The 25,878-nt window shown below is 47.6% G+C and overlaps 9 protein-coding genes across 9 annotated transcripts; 2 read left to right on the top strand and 7 right to left on the bottom strand.

Annotated features, from left to right (window-relative positions):
- Nucleotides 1–1,628: 1,628 nt before the first annotated feature.
- BDW43DRAFT_261940 (uncharacterized protein) lies at nucleotides 1,629–2,571 on the bottom strand. Its single transcript, XM_032040365.1, has 2 exons — nucleotides 2,230–2,571; nucleotides 1,629–2,157 (listed from the first exon to the last, which is right to left on the bottom strand). The coding sequence occupies exon 2, from the start codon at nucleotides 1,978–1,980 to the stop codon at nucleotides 1,708–1,710; it is 273 nt and encodes a 90-aa protein (XP_031905362.1). The 5' UTR covers nucleotides 1,981–2,157; nucleotides 2,230–2,571; the 3' UTR covers nucleotides 1,629–1,707.
- Nucleotides 2,572–2,991: 420 nt separating this feature from the next.
- Nucleotides 2,992–5,289, top strand: BDW43DRAFT_118582 (putative bZIP transcription factor). The gene is made up of 2 exons (XM_032038046.1): nucleotides 2,992–4,004; nucleotides 4,061–5,289. The coding sequence occupies exons 1-2, from the start codon at nucleotides 3,190–3,192 to the stop codon at nucleotides 5,145–5,147; spliced, it is 1,902 nt and encodes a 633-aa protein (XP_031905361.1). The 5' UTR covers nucleotides 2,992–3,189; the 3' UTR covers nucleotides 5,148–5,289.
- A 1,354-nt stretch (nucleotides 5,290–6,643) lies between these two features.
- On the bottom strand, nucleotides 6,644–9,209 carry BDW43DRAFT_118568 (tetratricopeptide repeat protein). Its single transcript, XM_032038045.1, has 7 exons — nucleotides 9,153–9,209; nucleotides 8,317–9,085; nucleotides 8,212–8,251; nucleotides 8,057–8,150; nucleotides 7,633–7,939; nucleotides 7,376–7,440; nucleotides 6,644–7,088 (listed from the first exon to the last, which is right to left on the bottom strand). The coding sequence occupies exons 2-7, from the start codon at nucleotides 8,902–8,904 to the stop codon at nucleotides 7,058–7,060; spliced, it is 1,125 nt and encodes a 374-aa protein (XP_031905360.1). The 5' UTR covers nucleotides 8,905–9,085; nucleotides 9,153–9,209; the 3' UTR covers nucleotides 6,644–7,057.
- A 691-nt stretch (nucleotides 9,210–9,900) lies between these two features.
- On the bottom strand, nucleotides 9,901–10,983 carry atp4 (F1F0 ATP synthase subunit 4). Its single transcript, XM_032040364.1, has 4 exons — nucleotides 10,927–10,983; nucleotides 10,407–10,861; nucleotides 10,110–10,332; nucleotides 9,901–10,035 (listed from the first exon to the last, which is right to left on the bottom strand). Exons 1-4 carry the CDS (start codon nucleotides 10,955–10,957, stop codon nucleotides 10,007–10,009), a joined length of 738 nt encoding a protein of 245 aa, XP_031905359.1. The 5' UTR covers nucleotides 10,958–10,983; the 3' UTR covers nucleotides 9,901–10,006.
- Nucleotides 10,984–11,138: 155 nt separating this feature from the next.
- Nucleotides 11,139–13,150, top strand: noc4 (ribosome biosynthesis protein NOC4). Its single transcript, XM_032038043.1, has 3 exons — nucleotides 11,139–11,599; nucleotides 11,653–11,861; nucleotides 11,924–13,150. The coding sequence occupies exons 1-3, from the start codon at nucleotides 11,192–11,194 to the stop codon at nucleotides 12,957–12,959; spliced, it is 1,653 nt and encodes a 550-aa protein (XP_031905358.1). The 5' UTR covers nucleotides 11,139–11,191; the 3' UTR covers nucleotides 12,960–13,150.
- Nucleotides 13,151–13,154: 4 nt separating this feature from the next.
- Nucleotides 13,155–14,391, bottom strand: BDW43DRAFT_261927 (uncharacterized protein). The gene has a single exon (XM_032040363.1). It carries the CDS (start codon nucleotides 14,192–14,194, stop codon nucleotides 13,262–13,264), a length of 933 nt encoding a protein of 310 aa, XP_031905357.1. The 5' UTR covers nucleotides 14,195–14,391; the 3' UTR covers nucleotides 13,155–13,261.
- A 759-nt stretch (nucleotides 14,392–15,150) lies between these two features.
- BDW43DRAFT_296731 (Alpha/Beta hydrolase protein) lies at nucleotides 15,151–17,330 on the bottom strand (the record flags this gene model as incomplete). Its single annotated transcript, XM_032044261.1, has 11 exons — nucleotides 15,151–15,169; nucleotides 15,201–15,349; nucleotides 15,505–15,564; nucleotides 15,615–15,698; nucleotides 15,753–16,253; nucleotides 16,428–16,477; nucleotides 16,566–16,625; nucleotides 16,702–16,762; nucleotides 16,865–16,973; nucleotides 17,013–17,204; nucleotides 17,278–17,330. The coding sequence occupies 11 exons, from the start codon at nucleotides 17,328–17,330 to the stop codon at nucleotides 15,151–15,153; spliced, it is 1,338 nt and encodes a 445-aa protein (XP_031905356.1).
- Nucleotides 17,331–18,138: 808 nt separating this feature from the next.
- Nucleotides 18,139–22,129, bottom strand: BDW43DRAFT_306378 (uncharacterized protein; the record flags this gene model as incomplete). The annotated part of the gene is made up of 6 exons (XM_032046012.1): nucleotides 18,139–21,255; nucleotides 21,311–21,658; nucleotides 21,722–21,820; nucleotides 21,882–21,933; nucleotides 21,989–22,014; nucleotides 22,073–22,129. 6 exons carry the CDS (start codon nucleotides 22,127–22,129, stop codon nucleotides 18,139–18,141), a joined length of 3,699 nt encoding a protein of 1,232 aa, XP_031905355.1.
- Nucleotides 22,130–22,797: 668 nt separating this feature from the next.
- BDW43DRAFT_118505 (uncharacterized protein) lies at nucleotides 22,798–24,950 on the bottom strand. The gene is made up of 4 exons (XM_032038042.1): nucleotides 24,870–24,950; nucleotides 24,262–24,387; nucleotides 23,219–24,155; nucleotides 22,798–23,161 (listed from the first exon to the last, which is right to left on the bottom strand). Exons 2-3 carry the CDS (start codon nucleotides 24,329–24,331, stop codon nucleotides 23,314–23,316), a joined length of 912 nt encoding a protein of 303 aa, XP_031905354.1. The 5' UTR covers nucleotides 24,332–24,387; nucleotides 24,870–24,950; the 3' UTR covers nucleotides 22,798–23,161; nucleotides 23,219–23,313.
- Between the last annotated feature and the right edge of the window lie 928 nt (nucleotides 24,951–25,878).

Here is a 25,878-nt window from a genome sequence, read left to right as displayed (position 1 = left end):
ATTAGATAACGCAAGGGATAAATGCCATCAACGTGACTCTGCAGCCCTCCCACCCTAATCCAATACCCGTTGATCCTCAAGCCCTGTACTACTAACTATTCACTACGACAGGGACTGGTTTCAAACTGCATGATGGTCGCCCCATTGCGTCGAGCTAGGGTCACAGCTCCCTGAGCTAGTCATTGACCAAAGAGAGACGGGAGTCAGCTTCAACCCAAGCTCGCCTTGTTTCTCTGCATGAAAACCATATCACGCCAGTTTTGTGGCCATTAATTTACTATAGGTACTTTTCCGTAGTAGGGTTGATGTTTCCCCGCAGAATCCCAAGCAATGATGCCTTACCTGATTTAGAACTGCTGACTTAGCATTGGAGATGACGAGTCGGTTGTTAGCCCCCATTTTGGAACTATGAGTCCATTCCACCGATGATGTTGTTCCGTGATGCGATCGCGAGGAGCTCCAAGTTCATTGATAGGGTGGCTAACCAATGAGGAGGTGCGGGCTTCTCCTATAGAGTCAAGAATTAAGCGTCAGGAGTACCTTTTTGTCGTGGTTGATTCTGTCTCTACTGATTCCGTTCCATGTTTCAGGTATATGTACAGTTCTGGTTATTCTGCACTTTTACATAATTTTTTTTTCAAAGTCGTCGGTGCCTTTCAATCTGATCTGTCTGTGCTGAATCTAGTACATACTGTGTGCGGAATGCACGGGTGTCTTGACGGAACGGGCACATGGCCAGCGGCGTGCGGACTAACCGAAAAAGCAAAGAATGGGCCATTTCCCTCATCGGGTGGATCACTGGATCTTCCCCCGGCCCGGGCCTACTGTACCAGAGATGAAGAGACCAGGGTTGTAAGGTCTTCGCAAGGATATGGCCAGTAAAGCAGTCATAGCGGGAGAATGATCTATCTGGAATACTCATAAACACAGTCATTCCTTCCTTCTCAGATGTAACTCAATGAAACAAGGAGGACTCAGCATCAGTAGCATGTGGCTGATGAAGCTGGAAATCACCTTCTCACACTGGTCACACTATTCACGGGAATGATTGGCCATGATGGACCGAGAAGACGGGACTTTTGATACAGTATTGTATGACATTTTTGTTCATCTGATCATGAGAAAGCCCCTCTCCCAGGCTTCTTACCCTCGGACGGGTTGACGTACGTATCATGGTACCGTCATGTAACCCGCAAACCAATCTCCTTCTCAAACTCGATCATGGGATGATGGGACGGTGGTGAAGCGCACAGGCAGACCTTTTTTTGGGCACCACCAGGGCCAAGAAACCTAAGATATGTAGGCAAACGGGCTCAGGTACCTATAGTACTTCATTGCTTCGTGGAGGGACAGAGGGTTTGGATGGTCTGGGGACTCGTTCTGTACCTTACCAATCATGCTGTTCTGTTTGTGTTGAGGAACTTACGGTGCCTGAGTCAGGCTGGTATGACGGGATTCGGTACCTACAGGTGTGAAGGTCGAGAGGTGAACGGAGGGCACCCGTTCCGTCAACTGGATTTGGGGGGGGAGGCGGAAGGAGGAGGGGAGAAAATGGGTATTGACAAGACTAGAAGAGTGATAAAGATTCGATAGGCTATCGATAAACGATGGTTTTCGGCCCCACCGGCGGTCATTCCATGGTTCGGATACCGACTACTTTGGAGTTACCACTGGCAGTACCAAGACTACATACTCCATAGTTAGAACCTACGTCGTATCAGGATACCGGCTATTCCGGCTGATGAGGATATTCAGAGAGATAGATAGAATTGAGAACTCGAAGGAAGTAAAAAAAGAACTGAGGATACGATACTCTATACTATTATCTATCCTACAGCATGCATACATACATATGATATCAAATTGATTCCTGTATTGTGCTATCTGTACATACAAGGTACATGAAACTCTGTACAGTGGTAGTATAAGTCGGATGTAGTGGTAGTGAATTGCTTGCATGGAGGGGTATTGCTTACACATGAGAGTACCTAGTAGTATTGCTACTGTGCCTTCTCCGGACTAGTCTGGCAGGCTGATAGTCTGTGAGAGTCTCCTCCCTGATCCACCATTCCCACACTGTCCTGACCGAGTTCGAGTCCTCAGTACGATAGGAGTGGCAGTGACTTTCATGACCGCAGAAATCCGCGGCAGAGCCAGGTATCAATCAGTCAGACTCATTATTCATCCTCGACAAAAGCACTGATGAGTAATGTCTGCTTAATCATCCAGGCTCTCGGTGCCAAAGGAAAAAAGTTCCCCTGCCAGCTGCACGTCTGCCCAACGAAGCATCCAATGACCGGTGCTCGTTAATCTCGGGAACAGCCAGAAATCGTCGCCTCGCCTTTTTAGCTTTTCCGCTGACCGCTGGAACGGACTCAGGTCTTTGGTAGCAGCGTTTAGTGACCTTCTCTTTGGAAGTATGGGCCCTTTGTGTTTAGGGCCGATGGGGACTTACTTCTCTTTGTGAGATTTCTATGGAGCAATGGTGAGTATGATTAGAATTGGGATTTATGGTCAATATTATTTACTGTTTTCCTTTTTTTTTTTTTTTCTTGCATTATAATTTTTTTTGGATTATTATTATTGTTAGTCCTTTTTATTTTATTTTATTTCTATTTTTTATTTTTTTATTGTTGCTTCCTTTTGGGTTTTGCCCTTTTCCTTTTTTCTATCAGATCATACTGGTACCTGAGGCCCTCTCACGACCTTCCCTAAATCATCCCGAAAGATATATGGACTTCCCCCTCCCTCTTCGTCCAGTCTTTCCCTCCTTCAAAATCCAACGGATTTGAGCTTCAAACTCTTTTTCTCCAAGAGGATCACAAGTGACCTCTTTTATCCCTCTTCACGAGCATTGACCTTTCTTCTTCCTTGAACTCCTTCTACTACATATTCTCTTTCCTCTTTCTACCTAGACCTTTTACTCTTCTACCACTACTTCACTTCGTCCTGCTCTTGTTCTCTCTTCTTTAAACTACTCCTTGTCTATAACCATCCCCCCCAATTATCCTCTTCCTCTCTTCTTCTGTCCTCCATTTCCATCATCAATCCAGCCTCCCAAATAAAAAACCCCGCACGTTTTGTCCCGTACAATCATATTACACACCGCCTCTTGACCTAACTATCACGGCGCTTGAAAACAACCTTTTTCATTCTTCGATTTCTATCATTATACACATATTCACAGTCATGGCAAGGTATTCTCAACCGTCATTTGACTTCTACCAACAGTCCCCTTCAACTTTGGATGCAAAGCCTTCATTTCCCGAGGAAGACGAGATGAGTGTATTGGATGATAAGATTCTCGACTCGACGTCGCCCGAACTTTCTTCTTCCATTGCCGACCACCGGCGCTCTTCATATGATCATGCGCCAGATGCTTTCTCACATCGTGATTCAGTCTGGTCCGATTTCTCCCAATCAGTTCACAGCAACCAATCCCGGCATAACTCTCAAGTTGCCCATCATCTTTTTGAATCCGCTCCGAATCCTTTTATGCGACTGGACGGTGCTCACCATCCAGCCACCGCGTACGGCCAGCAGGCGTCCTGGGCGCTTTCCAAGGAGACTGGCTCTTGTACACCAACCGCCATGTACGACCACCATTTCTCATCGGACCTCGACAACGGCTCATCGGCGCCGTTCTCTGGTGGCGCCGTTGGTCCGGTGAGCACTATCAACATCCCGTCCATGTCCTACCGTCCTGGGATGGCCTTTGCGCACCCCGGCGCTGTGGCCATGTCCCCACAGTCTAGTCAAGGATGGATGCCCGCGTCCACCGACATGCCGGACGCTGTGGCCCGCACCACCAAGAGCCCTACTTATCGCAATAGCTCTCCCCTGAGCGTCCGACGGGATGGAATCCGGAAGAAGAACGCTCGCTTTGAGATCCCCGCTGAGCGGACATTGAGCAACATCGACCAGCTGATCGCCCAATCGAACAATGAGGAGGAAATCAAGGAGCTGAAGCAACAGAAGCGGTTATTAAGGAACCGTCAAGCAGCGTATGTAGAGCCCTCACTACTTGTTCCCGGTATAGTTCACTAACAATTACACTTAGTTTGGATTCCCGTCAACGGAAGAAGCTGCATACTGAGAAGCTGGAGGAAGAAAAGAAACAGTTCACCCAGATCATTAGCGACCTCGAAGAGGACCTGCAGAACATGAGGCTACGTGAGGCAGAGCTTCTCCGTGAGAAGAGCGAATGGATGGCCACTCGTCAAGAATTCAGCCATTACTACAATACGGCGGAGATGGAAAAGAACGAACTGATCCGTGTGCATACTTTGGAGACGGCTGAGCTTCGCAAGAAGAACAACATCCTCAAGGAGACCGTGGAGAAGCTCGAGAGACATGCCAGGTCCTCCGCCCCCAATATGGCTACCGACTTCTCTGATTTTGAGAACCTCACCATGGACAGTACTCCCTGGGAAGACTTTACCATGGTCAACAGCCTCTCCCTCGATGCTGAACCGGTTGCTAGTGCTTCTGCTAACGACAAAGGCGCGGAGAAGTCTACAAACAGCGACTACCCCTTCAGCTGGAATGCTTTCTACATGTGTCTTCTTTTTGGTGCCTTCATCGCCTCCAACGGCACTACTCTCCCCTCTCGCGCTATTCCGCAATTGTCGGAGGAATACCGCGCGGAGTCCGCCAACGTCCTGAAAGCAGTTTTGTCTTCTTCTCCTTCAGAGTTCGCGCAGCCTTCAAACCAGCCTGCCGTCTCTGCGTCAACTGGCCCGCTCCCGACCACCATCAGTGGGGCGGAGATGGCCCAGATGACTGCTGGCACTGCCCCTCCGTCCAGCTTGGATGAGCTCCACAATTCGTTGGCGATGCCGACCAAGGCGCAGGAACAGGAGCAGGTCTTCTCTCTCAATGCTGACCAGTACAACTCCTTGACGACTTATGATGACAATGGCGCCGAATACAAGCAGCAACAGGCTTCCCATCTCCAACAAGCGTTGGCTGCGATGCGAGGCAATGCTGCCCAGAAGATGCCGAACAAAGCCACCTCCGATGTCTACTCAAGGTCACTCATGTGGGATCGGGTTCCTGAAAAGGTCATCCGAGACTTCCGCCGAATGGTCCAGGAATATGGGGTTACTCCCGTCAAGGAAGAACAACCCGGCTTCGGTCAATCCTAAGTAGTATAACTAAGATTCAGGTCTCCATACACTATCCATCTCAACTCTCCTCACCATGTCCAGAGAAAGCCACCTTGCCTAGCCTTCCTTCAAAGCATCCTGATCGGTTCCTCTGCTCTTTTTCACCTCTCTCGTCTTCTTTCGTTTGCAGACCAGTTACTCTAGCGCGTTTCTTTTTTTTGCCTTCCACGGAACTACGACAAATAAGCCAGACATTAGCCATATGCATGCATAGACAGCTTACCATTTACTTCGACTGGATATATTTAACCGACTAGCTCTTCATGACCTTGTCTCACAATTTAGCGATGTGTTTATGTTTCGCGCTCCTTCGGAATTTCGGCGTATATATGATTTACCATTTTTCATGGGTTGGGTTTGGGAATGAATCTCGCGGAAAGCCAGAAACACATTGCATCTATGTATACTCAAACTTGCGTGTTCTTTTTTTTATTTTCATGGATTTGGTTATGGGTTATGGAGGCACGATCTGATTTAACACGCTGGACACTGTTTCCAGTCCGAAAACAGCAAAACGGTCCCACAGAACGGCCTTTTTGACAAGCATTGCATTGATTATGGTTTAGGAAATATTGTTTTACTCTTGTTGATTTTGCGTGTTTTAGTTGCATTGCGAGTGAGCTGAATTGGGCTAATGGTGGTTTTCTTGTTACGACTATATTTTACGATATGACTGATATGTTCACGATGAAAAACGTCTGTTAATGTTTTATGTTGATGAAGCTTTCTGGACAGCTAGCCCACAACAAATGGGTGGTCTTTTCCATAACTTCGTTTTTGGTTCATTGTTTGATGAACCATTTCTATTTCCTTTGTCAAATACTTTTACTTCTACGCCGGTCTTTCCCTCCAGCAGGGTACATGGCCTTTGTCTTGTAAGGCCCCGGCCTGCGCCACTCCTTTCAATCACATTGCATTTCCTTTGTCAATCCAACCTATGTATCATGAAATCATGGTTTGCATTGCATATGTTCCTAATACGTCCCTCGGAGCAATTGATTGCCAATATTAAGTTCCACATCCTCTCCAAACTTGAGACTGTAGCCTTGAGACTGTTGTAGAGTTGTAAGTCCCGTCTGCAGGACGTGAATAAGCACTGCACGATGACATCGTTACATGCAGCTGTATATGAACCCCACTTCTTCAGTCATGAGTCGTTCTCGGACGTTATCGATATATACTATAGGCAGACAGGTTCATATCAATATCCATGATTATATCATGGAACGACCCTCCCTACCCACAGTATAATATAGAATCTAGCACCGAGCAACCATAGACCAAACAACAAGTACAGTCAAACTAACAAACCCACAGACAGGCGGTTGTGTAAACGGTTAAGATAAGAATACAAAGCATTATAACACAGGATATTATAATTGCAAATGGGTTGAGTCTATAAAGTACCGTTGGTCAATATTACAACAATAAAAACACGAAATCAAACAGCCTAAAAAAGACACTAGATAATAAAATAATCAAATAATAATAGAAGCCGAAAATGGTGGAAAATAACACTAATCACTATGCAAAAGTACTGGTGGTATAGATTGGGTTGCCATTAAAATGAGGCTGGCGTTGGGTCATCAACATCGTTCAGAGTCACTTGGTAAACGGTAGAGACATGCTCGTTTGTGTACCCAGTATGAGTGTGGTGTGCTCCCTGGGGAATATTCCCAATATTAGGGAGAAGATCACACACGCAACCCCCTTTTCTTCGTTCTATGAGCGGTCCGATCTCGTAGAAAGGTGATTGCCTCTCGTCTCGGAGATAACTCAATCTCCAGTGAAAGTCATCTGAGGAAACAAAGACACGGGGCCCTACATAGACGTGACGGTGTGGGAGCGGTGGAACGAGGCTGTAAGGGCCAGATACCGCGAGGGTTCGTTCACTTGGGATCGTATTTCTCTTTCCATATCCTGTGATTCGAATAACGGGTATGTCAGCCTAAACTCGGACAATTCATAGGCGGATTGGGGTTGTGGTTGGTTGGAAACGTGATGGCGGTTTGCATGGCGCAGCTGTGAAAGATGCGATGAGAGCCTATCGATTGAAGCGCTGCCGCTGATCCCTGACATGATATCTGCAGGTGATAGCGAAGCGCGAATCCATACAGGCGGCTCACCACATCTTGAGCGAAACGCCCAAGATCCAAAAATAATAAAAAAAAAAAAAAAAAAAAAAATCAAGGGCTTGCCTAACGTACCAAGAATTCCCCACTAATTTGCTTCCTTTCTGTTCGGCCAATCGGTAGTATTTAGCAGCCATGAACTAAGCATTGACGCGACCGGGTTAGTCGACAGGACAAACGAGGTTTCCCAAGCGGACTAAGCGCAAGAGTTATGCGAATCGCAAAGTATTGATGCCCGAGATGCAAGACCATGATGACAAGGATCGGTCTAGTAGAGGTGCTCGAAGTTTGTCTTCTCGTTGGAAGTATGCACAAGACGCAATCAAACGTACCTTATCCTTTTTCCCGCCAAAACCCTCTAGGTAACACCACGCGACCTCATTCATGGCATCGGTGTCGCCTAGATTCGCGGCCGTTTCGAAGTACTGTCGCGCTGCCGCTGGGTCTTTCTTGACCCCCCAGCCGTTGCGGAAGCAGTTACCCAACTCAAAGATAGCGAGGACCAGCTCTCCTTTGGCAGCACCACCTTTTTTCATACCTGCTTGAAGAGCTTGGGACTCGATCAATGCAGAGTTTGATGCCGCGGCTGAGAGGTAAGTCACTGCCTGTTCTTCCGACTTGGGACAGCCCCAACCATGTCTGGAGACAAAATTGGTTAGAAACAACTCGGCACTGATTAGGATGAAAAGTAGCACGAGGAATTAGGATAGTAATGAGATGAGCTCCAAAGAACCTAGCGTGTTGCGTAGTTCCTACCTTAGTGCGAGGCCGTAAAGTACTTGGCTCAGCGCGTTATTCGCGCCTTTTGGATCTGCCAACCTACGAAACATTTCAGTGGACTTCTCCAGTTCTGCCAGAACTAATGTGTAAGTAATTGATTACACTAATCATTGTTACGGGTCGTCCCTTACCTCCAACTTCATGAAGCCGAATCGCCTCTTGGATGTTAACCTATTCAGGCCGTTAGTCTCTGATACTGACAGCCGGCGCCGCCGCAAATGCCGCGTAACGCTTACATCTCCTGCAGCATCAATAAAGCCGCTTTGACTAGAGCTCCTTGACCTCGATGGTACACCAACAGCTCCAAACCCCGATGGTGAAGTAGGCGATAGCGGCGATGCAAGATTCGGATTGCGCTGCACTAAAACCGTCGCCCTTTTCTCCCACTGGGCTTCTCTATCCTGCTCATCACCTCTATCATTGTTTATCTGCGGGAGATCTGACGGGATATTGACTGAGGTGCCGCTGGAGTTCCGTGAGCTGCCTCGATCAAGATGGAGCATTTGCGACAGCCTTCTTTCGCGCGGTTGTGACTGTGGAGACCCCAGAGACTCAGATGGCGCTCTTGAGCGACTAAATGGATTCAGTGACCGCCGGCGCGAGGAAGAACTGGGCGGTGACGCTTCGAGATGCGTATTCTGGTGCTGGTGGACTTCATCGCTGTCGTAAATGGGTGGGTTGATGACCTCTTGGGTGGTGGTATCGGATCGAATGAACTTGATCTGAGGCACGGGACTCAGAGACGCAGACGGAACACCGGTCGAATACTGTCCACCGGTATCACCAATCCTGTCCTTCTTATGCAGAATCTCTCGCAAAGGCATTTTCGTGGCTGATGATCGCTCGGAGGACTGCGGAGCGGGCCTCGGGAACTCTACCCGAATCGTTTGCTGTTTTTGATTCGATAATTCAGTAGATGTGGAGGAGAGAAGATGAGCGGAAATGTAAGTTGGAGGCTAGTCAGCGTTGAAATATCTTGCCAAAACACAAGCCAAAAGCCTCAGCCTGGTGGTCGAATGGTAAGCAGGCAGAAGCGCCGGGGTTGGGGGCAGTGTTGAGGTGAACCTCGTACAATGAAATGAAAAGGAACCATTTGTTTTAAAGTTAGTCAGTGTCCTGCTTTTCTTTCATCTTTTGCATCCGCTGTCTTGACTTGGCCCCCTTTCAATTGGCATTGATCATGAATCCTAGCATTCTTTTGTTTTCAGATTCATTGCTCTTGGTCACACAAGTATGAGTGTTTACTCCGCGAGTTACTCATCTGTAGATCTCCCTTGATTTCTTGTGAGCGCAGTATTGATACCCATCAAGAAGGTGAGACACCATTGCCGACAGTTTTGTTTTCTCTGATAAAACATTGGGAGCACGTCAGAAGCATGAAAGAAAGGTATTTCCAACAAAGATCGTTGAATGCGATGACGTCTCAAATGTCACAAATAGAAAATAATGCATTATTAGTGGGTTTGTCAGCAGACATGCAAGGAAGGAATTCCTTTTTTATGCAGATATGTTGGTTCACATATCAATTCACTTGATCACAATTCTTTTAAACTACATACAATTTCCCCATATCCTTCTCAAGTAGCCTTCCTCCATTCTGCACAAGTCAAAGGGACTAAAGGCGAGATTGACCAGGGACACAAGAAATTACCAAAGGAGATGCCTACTACGATTATACCTAGAAAGAAATCTGTTATACACAGCCAAAATTGATAGCCAAACAAGTACGTCGAAAGCACATATCCCTTGTGAGTTCTAATATTCGGGAGTTTCCAACGGGGTAGAGAAAGCAAATCCGGGTTTACAATGGGGGCGTTGGCTTTTTTTAAGACTTAGGAACTAGTATTGGTATGTCTAACGTAGCACAGAAAACAGATCTTAATTTATACATATTGCCAATAGCGAAGCTATTCATGCAACGTCCATTTACTGGGCCTTGTTGGAGGACATGATGCCTATAAAAATAATTTAAGCGTCAGAGGAAAGATGATAGAAGAAAACACAGGTAAGGTCTACGCTTGTAACTTACGCTCAACATCAGCAACGCTCTGCTGGAGGATTTGCTGGAGGACCTTGGGGTTCTCAAGCTCCTTGGTGATCTTGCTGATGACAGAGTCGGCAAGCTCACGCTGCTGGCGCTGCTTGACCTGGCTCTCGTAGCGCACCCACGAGTCGAGGACCTGCTTAGCCTCGTGGGCAAGGGCAGTGCGCTGCTCGAGCTCATAGGCCTGGGCCTCGAGCTGGGCGGTTTCCTTTGATCGATCGTCAGCAATCCCTTGTTTCATGACGTCTCGATTAGGTATAGAATAATGCAAGGTTAATCTACCTTAGAAACAGCGAAGAGCTGCTTAGTGATCTCAACAACCCCAGAGAGCTCCTGGACGTTATCGATACGCTGCTTGACAGCGTTGGTGTGGTCGGCACGGGCACTGTTGAGGATGTCCTTGTACTTCTGGACCTGTCCATCAGCCCACTCCTTGTAGAGAGGACCACCGTACTTGGCAGCGGCGGTGAAGACACTGAGAAGACAGAAAGCAGCAACGGTTTCCTCGTTCATGACATAGAGCTCATTGCTGATGGCGGCAACGGAGATACCGGCAGCGGCGGAGAGGATGGCGGTCTTGGAGACCAGGGAGTTGCCGGGGAGGGAGTCGAGGATCGACTGGGCCTTCTTCTTGGGGTCCTCGGTGGGAACGCTAGAGGCCGAACGAGACGCGGTCAAGTTGGCAGCGATGGGAGCGACACTGCGCATGGGAAGGGTCGGCCGGAGCCGGGCAGCACCTATCTGGGGTTAGCGAAAAATATCGAATGATCAAGCAGGCCGTAAAGAGTTGTGTGAGGCATACCAATGGCGCTCTTAGCAAGACGCGAAGCCATTGTAGCGATGAGAAGACCTTGACAAGATGTGATGGGTGAACGGAACTGAGGAGACTTGAAGTCGGGATGGTTTGGGCGGTGCGGGAAGACACTAACCTTCTCCGGTATAGCGGCCCATATCGGAAAAACCGCTAACCGAGGAATTTCCAAAAATTCATGGTTGGAACAAGACGAAAAGCAGCAGAAGGTGTTCGATTTCCCTCTTTACTGCGCTATACATCTGTTTTCATCACAATGCCTGCCCTTACGGTCGGAGCTACGAGCTCCAAGAAAAGAAAGAGCGCCAAAGAAAGTGGTGTGCCGTCGTCAAAACGCCGTGCAATTGCAGAGAACGATAGCGTAGATATGATGGCCGAAGTCTCTCAAATGGAAGAGCAGATTGCCGAGTCGCGAAAGCACTACAACAACATTGCGAAGCTGATCTCGATGCTCGATGTGGACGAAAATGCTGCCAATCCGAATTTGGCAGTCGCAGTATCTCTCTGTCGTGTTTTCAGCAGATTGATTGCCGGGGGAGATTTAACGGAGACAAATAGAGCTGCAGAGAATGAGAAGATTATTGTAGCATGGCTGAAAGAACGCTGTCGCGAGTACCAGAAGGCTCTTTCTGCTATATTGCGTGAAGGAGACACGTCTGCTAAGGTTCGTACCCCCCAGATTGGTTCCCATCCCTGATCCATACTAATGGCACATAGCTCACGGCCCTCACTCTCTGCATGCGCCTAGTCAACGAACGTGCTACCCATATACCCGGTGAAGACACTCAAGTCTGGCTATCAGGCTTGTTCAAGAACGTTGTCGAAGCAGTTGTTGAGACTAGTGATACCGCATTGCGGTCCGAGTTCATCGAGAAGTTCGCCAACGCATACGAAGACGTAAGATTCTATACATTTGTGCAGATCGCGTATGTCATACCCCCAATATACCCCTAAAGAAATACAAACGCAGCACTAACAGATATCACAGCGACATTGCCGAATCGGAAAGAAGTCCTGAAACCCTCGACATCCTCATCTCCATACTCACAGCATGCGACGCAGTTCCGGGCCCCGAACACGAATTCAAGAACTTCTACGTCAAATCTAATAAAAAGAACAAGAAGCTCGTCTCGATCAACTCCCACAAGAAGCGTGCCCAAGATGCCTGGCTCTCCGTCCTCCGAAACAACATATCCGAATCCCAGCGGAAAAACCTCCTCCGCATCATGGTTCACAACATCGAGCCCTGGTTCAGCCGACCCGAACTGCTCATGGACTTCCTCACAGACTCCTACAACGTCGGCGGCGCAACCTCCCTGCTCGCCCTCTCCGGTCTCTTCTACCTCATCCAGGAGAAGAACCTGGATTACCCACAGTTCTACCAAAAGCTGTACTCGCTGCTCGACGCCGACCTGCTCCACTCCAAGCACCGTTCCCGCTTCTTCCGCTTGATGAACACTTTTCTCGCCTCCACCCATTTGCCAGCTACGCTTATCGCCAGCTTCATCAAGCGTCTCTCTCGTCTCGCGCTTAACGCCCCTCCAACCGCCATCGTGGTGATCGTTCCCTTCATCTACAATCTCCTCAAATCCCACCCCACTTGCACCTTCATGCTCCATCGAGTCATCAAGGACGAGGAATACAAAGCAGAGCTAGAAGCTGAAGGCATGGATGACCCGTTCGATGCCAAGGAGCCCGAGCCAATTCGCACCAATGCCATCGAGAGCAGTCTATGGGAGATCCAGTCCCTCCAACAACACTATCATCCCAACGTTGCGGCTATTGCACGCATCATATCCGAGCAATTCACGAAGCAGTTCTATAATCTTGAGGATTTCCTAGACTATACCTACCAAGGAATGGTGCAGTCAGAGCTAGGATCAGAAGAGAAGCCCATGAAGCGGATCCCCGTCATCGAGTATCACATCCCCAAGCGGATATTTACCGATCGAATGTTGGAAGAGGACGGAGGCGTGGATACGGCTCCGGGAAGCCTCATGAGAGTGTTGTGGGATTTTGCATAAGGTTTGCGCGCGATACACAGGTAGATTTCATTCTCTTTTATTTTTAGCGTATATAATTGATCAAAAGGGGTTGGTTCAACGAATATAAGTGGATCCCGTTCTAACCAAATCTTTACCTTGGAAGAATTGCATCAAATCCTATTCATTATACAGTCTAACTAATAGGGCCGCTCCCTAAACCTAGCAGTAGCTAATTTCGAATCATGGATCTAAACCATTACGAAGCAACGAACCATTTATCCGAACCACAACTCCAGGGAAAAAAACAATAAAAAACCCCCAACCCCCAATCCAATCCAATCTCACCAACGCCTCGCCGCCCGACTTTCCGAAGGCCTCCAATATTCACTCTCCTCCATATACTCCACCGAAGAATTATTCCCCGTATAAGCCACCAAAGGCATGTAAGACCCCGATGCAGCCGAAGCAGACGTTGTCTCCTGCTGCCACTGCCGATAAAGATACGGCGAAACAGCCACCATGCCGACATTCGACTGCTGCACAAAATACTCTGGCCACATCGACTCATGCTCCTCGGCCACCGGATCTCCAGGATGATAATCGCAAAAGACATCCAGCGCAAAGACGCCGCGCTTCATGTCATCGAAGAGCTCATCGCTCACCTTAACGGGGATAGCCTCGACATGCGCGCGCATCTTGTTCAAAATCGCCTGGGCCTTTTTGCGACGTCGTCTGCGGCGCGCGCCGACCTCGTCTTCCATCTGTTCGAGGAGAAGGAGGATTTCTTTCTCCGTGAGGGCGTGCGCCACCGCGTATTCGATGCGCTGCGTGATCTGGTGGAGTTCGCTTGCAACAGTGCGGAATAGGATGTCGGTTTTGGTGAGGGCGCCGGTGACGCGGGAGGCGAGCGTGCGTGCGAAAGCCCGTGGGTAGAGTCGCTCCCAGAAGGCGAGCCAGTAGAAGACGCCTGTGCGGGACTTGCGGAGGCGGGTTAGTTCGAGGGTCGTGATGACATTCTGGCAGAGTGCGAGGGTGTGGAGCGCTCCTCGGCGGGTGTCTTCTAGGGAGGCTTGGATTTCAGCTTCGTTTGGTACTTCTGTTGGTTCTTCTGGGGTTGGGGAGTCGGCTCGGCTGACGCTGTCTATTGATTTGTAGAAGCGATGGGCTGGACCTGGGCCGGGCGCTGCTGGCCTGGTAGGAGGGAGGTCAGTCTCGACGGTCTGCGATGGAGGTCCGGCATGTTTGGGGGCCGTTGGCAGTTGTGTGTGCAACATTCCAGTAATAGCTGGCTCGATGGGAGAATCAAGATTATTAAATAGTTTGTGGTCTCATATAAAGCGAATTGTAGTGATTTTGCAAAAGTTGGCTGAGAAGAAAGAAACGAAAGACAGGCGAAATGGCAATCAAACGAGTGTGGGATTAAAGAACGACTTGACAGACTAGGTCAAGAGTAGAGATACGCGCATTGTTCTTCAGTGAATGGTGACTGAACTGGGAAATGTAGATATGACTGGTATTTGAAAGATCGCAGTTCTTGCTAGAACCCATACCCTCTGTGAACATCCTGAGGATGGACTGCAACGGAAGGAACGCTGGAGTGATTGGGTTGATAGCGAGATAAAAGCCACTGTAACTTCATACAGGACCAGATGCAACCGAATATTTCCGGACTGGAATTTAGAAGCAGGATTCGGCCCATTTAAGCGGGTCGGTGAAGCCACGGTTTTCTACAGCCGGTATAGTTGATGTTGCTTGCGTTTCCGTTTTCGGTATCCCACGATTCAGCCCTAGCGATAAGGCAGACGGACTGTCACCGTTACCATCCCTTTGTGAACAGATTTATTTTTGGAAAAGAAGGAATTGATCTTCTATGCCTCTTTCCATTCCAAATATCATTTATCCATTCATTCTTCTTTCAGGTGGGGGATCAATAAGCCCTATCTTTCTCTTCTTATAGGCCCCTTGGATCTCTAGGTATGCACAGCAACCGTTGTCTGTCACCATTTGGTCTGAGTGAACACACATATAATGTCTTCTTTTTCTCTTCTTTTTCTTTTGAATAATGGCCTTTCTTATATTCTATGCGTCTATCTATCTATATACCTGACAACATCTGAAAATAACTGTATAGTAAATCATAATGAACATGTGGACCAAAATGCTGACCTCGTAACAGATACGATCTGTCAGCTCTTCTCCAAAATAGCATAAATGAAGGTACGTGTGAGACTTAGGCCCCCGCTTCTGTCCTCATCTGGTCGCGTGTGGATAAATTTGCACCGATCGAAGAGTTTCTCCCAATACACTGCCTCCTCAACAGCAGCTGGGGCGTTATTTTGAAGGCCTGCAGCAACAGTCACTGGTACTGTACCATACGGGCTACCAAAAATTTGCAGTGAAAGCTTTTCCAGGAAATCCTTCACCAAGTCCTCTTTTTCAGCAACATAGAAGGCACCAGGTCATGTCTTGACGCCACTACTATGGCCTTCTCAGTTACCCCTGGCCACAAATCTTGCAATAGTTGCACTCATGGTCTTTGGCGAGCGCCAGCTGAGTTGTCTGCGCCGCCCTATAGGTGCTGGACATTCAACAGATACGGCATATCGCTAAGATGCGCAACACGCCACATTGGAACGCCCATCATCTCGAATACCGGGTGTGAATCTTTGTCGAGTTACGCTCACACAGCCGAACTTGTGATGGATCTGCGCCCTCGTTCTTAACGTATTGCCATGCGAAGTCAAGCACCGGACAGGTGAACCATATATCCTTGTTCATCTATGCTGCACGGTAGTAGTTCGCAGAAATAGGACCATCATATTCCTCCCGGACAAGACGCTCTAAACCTTCAACTGGGTATAGCTGTAGGAGCTTCTTCTTTGTGGAATTAGAAAGACCAAACAGCCACAGTCCGAAGCTGTCCAGTACTTCCTGGTCTGTGGAAGTCGTTGGAGTTACATACCAGGCGCCATCATTTGTCATCCAGGAAGCAATCACTGGAGTCCCTTTCACAAATTTCACAGCGCGCAAGAGTTGGGAAGGCCGGCCATGGATGAAATTGACATCAAATGTCGGGGAGAAGAAGCCCTCTCCAAACGGTGGGCGAGCTTCCCGGGAAGCCGTAAATGAAAGGTTCGTCAAGACATGAAATGGTACCTCCCGTAAACATTCCAGGATCCCTAGAGACTGTGCATCATCTTCTGTAGCACACCCAACTTGCTTTGGGATAATCGCTGAGATATATGCCACCAGGTCTAGCATAGTATTGAAGTTCAAGCCTTGTCCACCCGACATCATTCTAACAACTCCAACTTCGCGCAAAATTGATATTCTCTGTCGCATAGTTACTCACACTCACACTGAGTGCTGAAAGGGAACTTCTTGTGTTCCACCAAACGATGCAGTTGTAGACTGACATCGCTAGCACCCACGCTTTGTCCAACAACGGTCACTTGAGAACGTGAAGCCAGAGACCGATAGTTGATAGGTGCCAATTCCGCGGAGCACATTGTCTCTGTGGGGGTCGCCACCGAAATCCTCTATATTATCGCCAACCCCTGTATTCCGCCATATTAGTATGCCTCACATCTCAGAGATGAACATTCAAGGATAGTCATATACACTTTAGAGCTGCCCGCTAATCACAAAGACCAGCACTTGTCTGTTTGGTTTCAACCATTGCCTTGCTTGACGCAAAACCAAAGACTAGGCACACCATTAGAAAAATCTTCCATCAAGGGGTATGGTACATTACAGCGAGGGCGATAATTTATAACCACACATATCAATGGCTGACCGTCTGCAACAGATTGCTGCACCAAACCGTCTGGATTGTACAAGATCTCAGAGCCTAAGCCTAAAGCATGACCCCCTGGAATGCGACAATGTACATTAGTATCTCATCCAATCACCAGGGAGATTCCCTGCAACAAAGAAAACGCGACTATATCTCCATGAATCCATACTACTACCGGTAATTTGGCATCATTCCTGATACTGGCCGGGCGAGCAACCCTCAAGCTCAGGCAATCCTCGCTGATGTTTACAACCCGGCTTATGAATGGAAGCACATCGCCGGTTCCTTATAGACACCAGGCGCCAGAGTGGCTGGCATCAATAACCGATCCCTTCGCAGGCTTGACTGGGAAGGGTGGTACGAAGCGGCGCTTACCCGATGGGGCCTCCGCATAAAAGATGCTCTGGTACTCAACCCCGGAAGAATAGCTACCCAAGCACTTTATTTGTCGGACAGAGTCGGTCACAGTTGGTGGGAAAATTGATTGTCTTGCAGTCACAGTAAACTCATTTGCCAGGGCCAGGAAACCACCGAGCTGATCAGAGTAGGTAGCAAGTAGACCGGCAAGTAAGACAACCAAGACGACTAGGATAGAGCTCCCAGTTTTGAGTCATGGTTGACGTATATTCCGGCGATAGGGAAAGGCAGAAATGTGATTACTAGTATTATCTCTACGTACTTGTATAGGTGAGGAGCATTAGATAAGAAGGTATATCCTGTGTAATGACATTGGCAAGGCAAAAGCGCAGGAAAGAATAGAGGTGTAGTATTCCATGCCATGTGTCCTGCGGTCAGATTTACGGGTCGCAGGTAAATTTGTTAGTGCATTTCCACCTCTCAGGCCCCAATACTCAAAGAAGTCAGCAATGCGGTATGTGGCCCACAGATGTCTGGAACAAAGATGTCAATTGCGAATACTACAAAGCTGGCAGACCTCACTGAGGCCTATACAAGTGCTGCAACATATGGGGTTAGTGTGGAATGAATTACGGCTGCGGAATCCAAATCCAAGACAGCCCCTTCGCAAAATGTGACCCCGAGGGTCACCACTATAGATTCTTGTCAATGGGGGTTTCAATATTTTATATTTCAGGCTTTTCTCCATCAAGGCTTCTACATGTCATCATCCAGCCTTTGCGGTCCATGTTTACTAACAGTGTTAGATCTTACTAGGTCTGAGATACGTGACCTCAAATTCAAATTGCTTAGCAGAGATAGTCTGCACAACTACAGGATTCAAAGAAGGCAAGGCAGGAACACCTCGCCCGCTGTCGTCCTTCCAACATCCGTGCGGGTGCCGACCATTTTATAAAAGTGAGTCCGTGATGTCGCCTCTTGTGCTCCATAAGAGAGCTACCGAAGGAAAATTAACCGAAGATCGGAAACACATGCCAGGTGACTAGGGAGTGAAACCAGGTTTCATTACCAGTATTCCTTCTCAATCTGTTCCTTGTTCTGTGCGGACGAAGCAGAATTGGAGTTTTTGGCTGCCGGGGTGTCTCCATCACTTCCCACTTCCTTGATACTCTCTAGTTCGTCAAAGTCCAAGCTCTTTTCTTCCACCTTGATCATCGCAGAAGATATACCGACTTTGTGAGGAATACCCGAGGCATTCAATGAGCCGGCACTTGGCATCCCGACATAGGAACCACAATTCCAAAATCCAACTCCGTTCATTTTCCGAACTACCGCTTTTGTGAGACGGAGCAGATCCCCAATACCTGCGTTGCCAATGGCTCTTGCGACTGACCTAGGTGACGAGCTTGAATCCCGGTCAGCCTTACTGCCCAGGAAGAGAGCATCATTTCCAAATAGGTCAACAACCCGCCAATCCTCTGTCCGCTCCCCAACTTCGATGTTCGCATTTGTCTTCAATATAGCCTCGATAGCAGAGCTACCAAGTGACACTTCATACCATTGCCTTCCCCTTCGTATCATCTCGTTCATTGAGGCACAACGGGCTCTCAGAGCTTGAGAGTCCGACAGGCTAGACCCAATGTACAGATCCTGTACTTCCGTGACTTGCAACCAAATGTCTTGCGATTCAGTATGGTCACTGGAGGTAATACTCTCCGTGGCTTTTGCACTCGTAGATCCCACTGAGTCAGTAGAAAAATCTGCTCTTCCTCCGCTCGACGACGAGGTGTCAGGGGTGATGATGTCTTTGAAAGTATCGTCTGCACGAATATACCGATGACGGGTCCAGCGTTTCATTAAAACTTTTTCGACAGTCAGATGCTTTTCTTTAGAGAGTCGAGTGAAAAGTTGAATGAGGGATTTGCGGGGCGGGACCCAGAGGTGGTCAACCATGTATTGTGCCGCTTCTTCAAATTCCTGGTTGTCGAGGATGGGATACGCAGTATTGCCGCGCACAACCACCCGAGCATCCCAAATATTACCTGGAAAGTGGATATTGACTGCGCCAAGGGCTTCAGTTGGCTTCTTGATGCAGTACTTCCCCTGTTCATCAACAGCAACAATGATGGGTTGATCTGCTTTGGATCGGCAATGGAATTCGTAGAAGACACTATACTCGTTGTCCTCACTTTCAAACATACGGCGGTTCCCTTCCTTCTTGGAGGTTTTCAAGTCTACAATATGATCAATGTCGAGTCCCGATGTTGTGACTCTATCGATGAACTTGGTTGTTGGGGCAGAAACACCAGTCTGTGGTTGCATTATCCGTGTCCATTCGCTCAAAGAGACTAAACCCTCCCTATATGTCTTGGGTAAGATTGGAATCAATGCGAGACCAATCTGGAACTCCAGAGCCAAAGATCCAGGAAAATATTCGGCAGCTTCCAAAGTGGGTTTGAGGGTCTCGAAAAGCTGTTCAATAGTCTCGTTCATGCTCAGCTCTCCTTTCGCTTTTTGGGTCTGCTGCACATAGTCTTGTGCCGTGTGTAGAGAAGACGTGACTTTAGTCTCAAATGAGGGGGCTGGGCCTTCGGGGGCAATGGCAGTCTTTTTATTTAGAGATTTTTTTGGTATTCCCCATGCATCCTCCAGAGTGGCTTGTCTCTGAGCTTTGTTTAAGGGCTTGATCGCTGCTCTGCCACTTGGCTTAGGTGCCTTGTGGTTCATTGTGTGGTGAAACTCCCTGGTGGCTACCTCATCGGTTGGTTGTTTGTCTTCCGCTTTATTCCCTCTTTCGAGCTCTTCAAGCCGTCTTTTAGTCAGCTTGATGTTTATATCATGCTGGGAGGGGGGAAAACTGGCAGTGAACATAGGGGCTTCAAAGGTTGAGGTTGTCTTCCTTGTCCGTTCAAGAAAAGCCTCCTCCAATATGCGGAGTCTGTGAACTTGTTCCAGAAGGCTCTTGTCCCCGGCCGTTTTTGTGGCTTGACTCAAATCAGGACAATCAGATTCATTCTGCGTTTCGCGTTTCTCCTGGAACAACAAGCCAGCCAGGTCATCTACACTTGAGAGTGCACTACTTCCAAGAGTTGAATCATCCAGATTTGGAATCTCAGCAAAGCTTGAACTTAGAGGTATCAAAGCTGGCTGATCCGCACGAATGGTTGGAAGAGTAGTCGTGCCTATGGCTGCTGGTTCGGTCACGTCCACTAGCAAGTTTCTCACCTCAAGATTTTGGCTTATCGGCGGGGGTAGGGTATCGCCTTTCTTCTGAGACTTTGGGGCATTTCGACCATTACTGTCTGGAAGATAAGGGGGCTTTATAAGTCCATACTTCGTTTCATCGAAGATTAGGGGAAGCTGTACCCTGGGACCAGCGGGCATGGAAGCATTAACAAATGAATCAGCGACATCACGTAGCTCACAAGGGGTAGAAGGTCTAGGAAAACTGGTCCGTGTATCTGTGTTCCCCAATTCAGTTCCATACGTCATTTTCCAGCGTCTGCGAGGAGTCGGGGCAGCATCCTCTTTAAATACAAAATCAGGTGTCTTGACACGATCAGGCTTTGTCACTGGAGCCATCAGTAAATTGGATGGATTGGAATGGGGGGAAATAGCCCTTCTTGTCTTAATAGCGGGACCTCTCTTAGTATTCGGGACCAATGTTGCATCCTCCGAAGAGTCAGGGGGTGGTGTCGATGGACGCTCAGGCTGTTCTTTGATTGCTTCTATCTCATTCCCCTCGGCGACCCATTCATTGACCTGCTTAGCCTTTTCAGCAGTCAAGTAAGGATGAATGGGCGAGACTACAGAAAAGGTTGTAGCCAGAATGTTTGTATTGTTATTCTCGAGGACTGATTCCGTTTGAAGAATTTCATGCCATTTACCCACTTCCTGGAAAGTAAAACTATGCCAAATTTTGGACTTCCCTGGTCCGTTGCTAATCGATCGTGGGTTGATTAGATCCTCGGGTAGCTTGTAGCTCTGGGATTTTTCATCAAATGAAAGACATGTAGTGACAAACACCTGACTGATACCAAAATGTGAATTCATTGTTGGGTCCGTCAAGACACGACGAAGAGCCACTTTGTTCAAACTGCTGTAATTCTGAATACGATATTGGGTTGCATTATTTCCTGGGGCTATGCCCATGTTGCCTACTTTGGGGTTACCAAGGCATGACTAAGATACATGATCAATTAGTGATGAACCGAAACTGGCCAGACAGATCACGTACCAAGGGCTTTTCAATCCGAGTAAGCTTTGCTAAAGCGTCTTCGACGTCTCCAGCGCTAGTTCCAGATACCTGGATGCCTTTGAGATCGTCGATAATCGCAATGTTGGTCCCTGTCACTGCCGCAATTTCCACGAGGAATTCACGAAAGCCAGTAGAAAAACAGCCAATACCCCCATCTGGTGATAGCCAAAGCTTGGTAACTCGAGACTTGACATAAGAATGAGGTATCAGCTCTTCATCTGAGTCGTTGTCAAGGCCTAATAGATCCTCCGGCTTGTCCTCCTCGGCAGCAGAGGCTCCGTCGTCCTGTAGTACAATTGGCATATCTAGCTGGCGGGTGCGCGGCATCTACAGTTTGTGGTGAGCATACTAGCAACTAGTTATCTTCGAAGAGTTAAGGGGGAAACGTACATCAAGGAGATCCTTGTTAGTCTGGTCCTCGATAAAGTTCGAGACAACAGCTGCGATCTTTATTGAAGAGTCGTCAAGATTTCCCTTCACCACGAGAACCTGTCAGCTGTACGTTAGTAACGCAGTGAAGAAAGAAGGTTGTTTCCCAACAAGGACTTACCTCGTCCGGCTTGAGATATTCGGTGTAGCAGTCCAGGTGAGGAAATGCTTGCCTACAACAGCCATCAGTATTGGTGAAAAAGGCCGGTAGATACGCTAGGGACAAACTTGATTTCATTGTCAATATCTTGCACCTGTTACAATCCATAGTTAGCAAAGACCTGCATTGACAGCAAGGGATGACAGATTTACCCCAATATCCTCAAACGCCCACATGGATGCGAAAGTCACTCGCTTTTTGGAGGTCATCCTTGAGTCGTTCTAGATACAACTCTCGCACATCAAACAAGACAGTTGTAATAAAAAAAAAGTGTATAATTTGGGGGGGTCATGAGATAAACAGTATGGGAAATCACGTTGCCCGGTGTTTGAAACTAGGAATAGAGGGAAACTGCGGGGTAGTTCAGGGTGTATTAAGGGAACATCAGAGGTGTAGTCTTCAAGAAGAGGCTTGTTAGAGTAAATTAGCAGAGATATAGATGCGAAACAGAAAGAGGGTAAGGTAGCAGAGCTCAGAGATGAGGGGAAGGAGTTTGTGAAAGGAGGAGTGATTTGGGGGAACGGATCTAAATATCACCGCATCCCCAAGTCAACAGTAATAGTCCTGGGGAAAGGTGAATGTCGATATTTGGGTTTACCAGATAGCCATTCAGAATCTGATCCCTGGGACAAGGACAAACACCACATGGCTAGATACAGATGATAGTGAAGAAACCACTGATACACACATACCCGTATACCCGTATACCCGTATTGAGAATGCTGTAAGACACGAACAATTGATGACCATTCACGGTTATAGAAGAACAAAACATAGGAATAAGGCGCTAGGCAGCCTAGGGAAGGAATAGAATCTCACAGCAGTGACTTAGAAAAGGGCCGGAATATGGAAGGACATCACGTTGTCTATCCCATATGTGAATTGACAAACTTATCACCATGTTTGGATTCCTGTATATGCATGTTGGACGATATCTATCAAAGTCTAGTCATTGCAGCCATCTTTGTAAGGTGAATATGATCTAACAAACAGGTGATATGGCAAAGTATTTCTCCCAGGGTATCAAACAATCCCAAACTCCAGATAACAGCAGTTGAGCCCGGAAAAATTCACCGGAAATTAGAGTGTAAATGCGTTTGGAGGACAGCAGGAGATATAGACAAGTCTAAGAGAAGAACAGCCTAGGATACACACCCAGGGGAGCTGTTAAGGCCTCCTGATGAATAGGGAGGTGGTCAGTTTATGCTAGGATGACCCTCAGCATAGTGATAGAAAGATTACTGCCGCTTGTCAGACTGATAGGGGACAGTACGACTGAAACAGATTGAATAACAGACCTGCCATCCGCTCAGGCGTTCACGACCAGCGTTAGCTGCCTGCTCATAAGGAGAAAGCCACAAATTGGTGCACCAGAAGCTCTAAATATCCACCTTTATTTAGCACCTTTGACCTCGTTTTTGACCTGAATGACCCATTTCATCTGTCCTTCAGTTTCCTTCAATGAAGCCAAAGCCGCGTCAAGCTTGGCATTGCCCTGACGACCCTTTTCGACAAGAGTGTGTACTTCCTCGTCATGGGCTCTTTTGTAAGACTCGTATGTCTCAAAGAGCTTGTCGAAATTATCTCTGCCAATCTCAATTTCACGGTTCTTCTGCGCCATAACAGCATCCAAGCGCTCGAGGTGCAAGCTCTTCTCTTCTTGTCGGGACTTGATAGTATCGATCTCATCTCGAATTGCTTTCAACTTCCTTTGTTGGTCTGCTCGCTCACGTTGTCCAGCTTTGGCGAGTACGTCATACTGTGTCCGGGCATGGTTGGTAACCTCCTGCAACTCCGCGCATTTCCGATTAAAATCATCCCGGGTCTCATCCATCAGTTGATGGAATTTGTTAGTCTCCGCCTCTGCCCGCTGTCGTCTCTCCTTTTCGCTCTGGACCTCTGCGCGTAACTCCTCGATCTTCTTATCCTTTCGGGAGATCGAATGCAGGTTCGTCTCATGTGCCTGTTCCAGATTCCGGAGACGTTCCGTCATGTTTTGTACCTGGGTCTTGAAGGCATCATTCGTCCGCTGTGTTTCTTCTGCTCGGGAACGATAGACACTGCATTCTCGCGTCAGGCGAGCAATTTCCTCCTGTAGATTATGTATGACACGGCCAGACTTGCCCGTGGCTGCGTGACCGACGGCCGAGGACCATTCAGTTGTCAACGAATCACCGTTCGTAAGGGTTGAGGAGCCATTTGTCCGGGTATTCGAAGAATGAGAGATTGTCGAATCTGTAGGAATGTGGACATAGCATCGCATAAGCAATAGGTCCAAGAATCTGGTTTAGAGTAGTGGCTAGTCGGGGGGGGGGCCGAAAACAACGGAGAAGCAACCCACCTGCAGATGAATCTACGGCCTTCTGTCGATCCGACGAGTCGAAATCAAAAAGGCCGCTGTATTGATGCATATTCAGTTGCGTTTCCACATGGGGTAAACTAACTCGAGGGGACCGTCGCGGAGGAGCTGACGTCGGTGATACAAGCATGTCCGAGTTAGCATTGTTGGCTACTGCTTTTGGCGTTTTCTTGGCCCGACCGAATCGGGCCATGCTCGGCATAATGTGGGTATTGTTGGAATGTTGGGAGCTACGGGAATGGATCGTAAAGGGGAACCCATGAAAAGTGGAATGAATGGAACAGAAACACAGAGGAAAAAATAGTAATGCCAGAAGTAGAAGCGCAGGTGCTGGCAGGTTGTATGCAAGGAGCTAACCTCACTTCTCAGGCACACAACAATCCAACCCTTCCTACACCACACTCTCTACCTTCAGGGATCATGAAACTTCAGTCATGCAGAAGGGTGGAAGTCTCCCAGAACTTGGCTATTTGGAATGCATAAAATGAAATGGTACGACCAACTTTGACAAAAAAAAAAAAAAAAAAAAAAAAAAAAAAAAAAAAAAAAAAAAAAAAAAAAAAAAAAAAAAAAAAAAACCACGAACATACCAAAAAGTGAACGAGGCCTTTGATTGCAGGAGATCTGCAGCAACTACGAAAAAAAAAAAGTTGTATTAGTGCTTATTCATCGCGGAGGCATCATGACCGAGTTGGGGATGTCATGGAAAAGGCAATAATAAGAGGAGACGAGAAGTGGTAGGGAGCGAGGTGTGGATGATAGATAAACTTACGGTCCCGCCCAACCACTGAGGAGAGTAAAGGATGGTTTATAAACAAATCTGGATCCGACAGATGAGGATAATTTGAAACAATAACAATTTACAAGGAACTAGATCGATACGAGTAGAAGGAATAAAGAGAGCTGAAGAGAAAGTAAGGTGATAAATAATACGATGAGTTGCCGCTGTGGATGGGGAGATCAGTCATATACTTAATTTATACCCAACTAGTTACCACCTATTGCAAAATGCAGGACATGCATATGTACCATGTACCTCCCGACTAATGTGACCTGTATGGAGATTTAAGGCAACCAACAGGGAAATTTCGGTGAAAAAGGATATATTCATCTACTGTTCTAGTAGTAGTAGTAGTAGTAGTAGTAGCAGTAGTATTTTTCTTTTTTGTTTTTGGTCTTTGCTGAATATTATCGACTGACAGATCTCTAATTTCACCCATCCATCCTGCACACCAACTTCAAAAGAAAGCCCTACTATTATGGTAGTAGGGCAGTTCTGCAGCCCTTCAATTTGCCCCCTCTTGCTGCACTGCCTACTTACTCTCTCTGAAAGGGGGTTCTTCCCCACACGGCGGCTAAGATATAATTAGGTCGATGCAGCTGATTCCTAATAGACACGACTGACCAATGCATCCTGTTGCTCAGATGATTACTGATACATTGACCGAGACAGGGCAGGCATGGGTAGCTAGGAGCATTGTCATTGTTTATTTGACTTTTGATTTGGGCTCTACCACAAACCCTATCCAGACTTCAGTGTATTTCAGCATACTATTGTAAACCTAGGATATGATCCTCAGTTCAGTACAACCTTTGGAC

Source organism: Aspergillus alliaceus (assembly GCF_009176365.1).
Source record: "Aspergillus alliaceus strain CBS 536.65 unplaced genomic scaffold BDW43scaffold_3, whole genome shotgun sequence".
Taxonomy (NCBI): Eukaryota; Fungi; Ascomycota; class Eurotiomycetes; order Eurotiales; family Aspergillaceae; genus Aspergillus; species Aspergillus alliaceus.
This window is presented reverse-complemented; position numbering and strand designations above follow the sequence as displayed.